General features: G+C 41.5%; 1 protein-coding gene across 1 annotated transcript in view; it reads right to left on the minus strand.

The window, feature by feature from the left end:
- Nucleotides 1-397: 397 nt before the first annotated feature.
- Nucleotides 398-3,718, minus strand: part of LOC129680384 (olfactory receptor 10H1-like) — a 14,223-nt gene continuing 10,902 nt past the window's right edge. Inside the window, exon 2 of the mRNA XM_055612001.1 lies at nucleotides 398-419. Coding sequence (XP_055467976.1) covers nucleotides 398-419 — 22 coding nt within the window. The remainder of the gene's footprint in view (nucleotides 420-3,718) is intronic.

A 3,718-nucleotide genomic window follows, 5' to 3' on the forward strand; every position in this document is an offset into this window, starting at 1 on the left:
AAGGAGGTGTTCTGAGAAATTAAAGAATGGAGCATACACCAGAAAGAGAGGGAGCCAGGAAAGCCGTTCCATAATTTTTAGTAACATTGGTGCATTTAGGAGGAGGACTCCTGGGACAGGAGAGTGCATGCTGACACAGCAATAATTAGCCTGGAGAGCGGGTGAGGTCCTGACATGTCCCTTCTGGATCACCTGGCACGTGAGTGACAGCCTACAGACATCAGTCAGCAACGGAAATAGACAAGGCTGAGTCTAACAATGGCTACTGGTAGGCTTCATGCAGAGGACCTGGCAAGGCATCCCCTCAGCAATTCAGCGAGGTCATGTATTTGGTTATCAAAATACTCATTTAAAACCTGGACTGGAGCTGTAATTAGCATGATTCCACAGCCTGTAGTCAGCGCAGGGAATCCCCTCCACTGTGAGAGAAGACAAGTAGGGAAAATGGCGAGGTTCAAGAGACAGGACGCACGGCCAGTGCTCAGGCTAGGCCGTGTAGAGGACATACAGGGAGTGAGGTCCAGAAACGGTGACGTGTGGGAGGAGACTGAAGCAGACGGTATCCCTGGTGTTGGTGTCAGGGATGAGCTTAGCTGGAAGGGTTTCCCGTCACCTACGAGCGCTTCTTTCATGTGTGGTGTGACTCTTCCTCGAGTAAAGCTAAAGTGTTTGCTTTCCAGGATTCTAACTTTGCATCAGAAGTCACACTTAGCAAAAATCCTCTGTGTCTGGTTTGAAGTATTGTGTCAAGTTTGAAGTATTGGAGTGAATCTCATTGCACAGAGAGTATTTGAAAAATCTGTTACCAAAACAGCAGCTTAATTAGTCCATGACAGACATACATACATGCACGAATGAAAATATTCACGTACTAATTATTGTGAAACTTAAAATGTCGACTTTTGAATTCAACGTATTCCACCATAAGACATTTTAAAACTTTTCTACATTTTCTGTGTGTGCCAACATGTGGCATATGCCTGTGCCTGTGTGTGTGTGCGTGCAGTAGTGTGTGGAGATCAGAGAACAACTTGCAAACTTCAGTCCTCTCCTACCAGGATCAAACATGGGTTGGGCACCTTAGTGGTACCATGACCAAATTGAGCATTTGTTTCCCAGTAGTTAAAAAAAAAAGTTCTTTCCTCAACTATAAAGATCATCCAACATTTCTTTGAGTAACTATGCTTTCATGATATTAAATTTTAAAGTTTTGTTACATTTATCTATTTATATTTTCTCTATCTTTCTCTCCCTGTGTTGTGTGTGTGTATCTGTGTCTGTATGAAGCCATCTTGATAGCTTTTTGAATATTCTCCGTTCTCTCTTTGACTGTGATCTCACAGGGAGTCCAGCTTTGCTGTCATCTCTGCAGGAAGATACTTTCACCCACGGCCTCCCCTAAACAATTCCTTATTTGGCTATGAACTGGTGCTCTCGGAAAGCCATCTTCATACTTCTCAGCAGCTGATGCCTCGTCTGAAGGGCCAGTCTGTTTGGTCTTGCTCTAATTCTTAGTGCCTCAGTGGAAAGGTTTACTCATCTGACTCAGTGTCTGAGAGGAGACTTTTCTGCCTGATCCTTCTCTTCATGATTTTCAAGGCTCACTTAATTATTTGTAGATCTGCTCTATTGGGGATTTTTTTGTTTTATTAATTTTCACTTTGCCAAATAATCCAACTGCAGATTTGAGAGCACATTTTTAGCTCACTTCAGGCAGAATTAACATCTTTCTACTATAGTCTTTCAATTTCTTTTCTTAATTAATTCATTCACTTTACATCCCAACTGTAGCCCCCTCCTTCCTTCATTTCCTCCAAGTCCCACTCTCCCTCCCTCTTTCCCACATCCCCATCCCCTAGTCCTCAGACAATGGGGAGCTCTCCTCCCTTCCCAACTGACCCTAGAGTATCAAGTCTCTTCAGGACTAGTCTTACAATTTCATCAGTTTTTAAAAATTGCTTGTTTTCTGCTCCTAAGAGGTGTAATTGATCTCCATGGAGGACTTTTATAATTCAGATTAAACTATTTTCTACATATTTGAACAATTTTTGCTGATTTTGTTTTCACTGTCTTTCTTTTTCGCTAATTTTGTTCTTATTCATCAAAAAAAAAACCTACAATACAAACAGAAGAAATTCTTTATTATATTTTTAAGGATTTATTTTCTTTTTAATTATCTGTTCGCAGGACTGCAGGTGCTCCCGGAGGCCAGAGGAATCACATCTCCTGAAGCTGGCTTACAGGTGGTTTGGGTAGCCCAGTGTGGGAGCTGCGATTCAAGCATGGGTCTCCTGACCTTCACCACCTTCTCTGGACAGCACTGCACACAATCTTAACACAACTACACGACTACTAACATCTATAAAAATACCTTACAACAAACTGTAGGTCTTAAATTTTGCTGCCTTTTCTGTTAACATCCTTTCAATGTTCCTGTATTAATTTCATTCAGTTATTGCAACTTTTCACTTTGATTGAGTTTTTAGCATTTTCCTCTCACTTCTCTTCTCTTATTGTGTATATATGTGCTGTGGGTGTGTGTCTGTGTGTATGTGTGCAGACGCTGAGACCAGAGGAGGACACCAGGTGTCCTCTGTCACTCTCGACCTTATTGCCTTGACATAGAATCTCTCACTGTGAATCAGGTTTAGTTCCTAGTGTCCACGTTGGGGGGCCCACAGTTGCTTGTGACTCCAGTTCCAGGGATCTGATATCCTTTTCTGGATTCCCTAGGCACTTGCGTGTGTGTGTGTGTGTGTGTGTGTTTCTCCTCTTGACTTACTTGCTTGTCTGAGATTTTTCGTTACCTGTGTTTTCTCAGGTGCCCTTATCCTCTTTATGTTGAAGTTTTCCTTCTAGCCCCTTCTGTAGGGCAGGATTTGCAGACTTTTTTAAGACAAAATTTGCTTAAATTTTGTTTTGTCATGATATGTTTAATTTTCTCCATCTAGCATGATTGAAAGTTTTGCTTGGTACAGACACAGATGTGCACACACAGAAACGCACACACACAAACCACGAACAATATGCACTCATGAACACACATAAATATTTTAAAGATGATTTGGTCATTTCATTTCTGTGTCCATGTGTGCTTGGGTGTGTGTGTATATATGTATGCAGGTGCCTATAGAGGCCAAAAGAGAGTCAAGTTCCCTAGAACTGGAGACATGGGCATGTGTGGGCCACCCAACAGGGATGCTAGGAAACAAACCCAATTCCTGTACAACAATAACAATTGCCTTTCATGGCTGAGCCACTTCTCCAAGACCCAAATAAATCTATTTGAAAAGAGTCATAATAATACTTGTGGGTTATTTTTTTAAATAACTATTACTATCTAGTGAGTTCTATGTCCAACGTACTTAGCATATATGATCTTGTTTGACCTGAAAAAATTATTAAAGTCTGCCTCCTGCATCCATGGGCTTTACTTGTGCCCAAAATGTAGTCTGGCCTAGCATTTATTTATCTGTTTTGAAATTGAACTACCTTTTTTCTTTTCAATATTCCTCTCACTTCTCTTCTCTTATTGTGTATATATGTGCTGTGTGTGTGTGTCTGTGTGTATGTGTGCAGACGCTGAGACCAGAGGAGGACACCAGGTGTCCTCTGTCACTTTCGACCTTATTGCCTTGACATAGAATCTCTCACTGTGAATCAAGTGTGTGTGTGTGTGTGTATGTGTGTGTGTGCACACACACACATACACACACAC

Source organism: Psammomys obesus, unplaced genomic scaffold, assembly GCF_907164565.1.
Source record: "Psammomys obesus unplaced genomic scaffold, mPsaObe1.curated_primary_1811, whole genome shotgun sequence".
Lineage (NCBI taxonomy): Eukaryota > Metazoa > Chordata > Mammalia > Rodentia > Muridae > Psammomys > Psammomys obesus.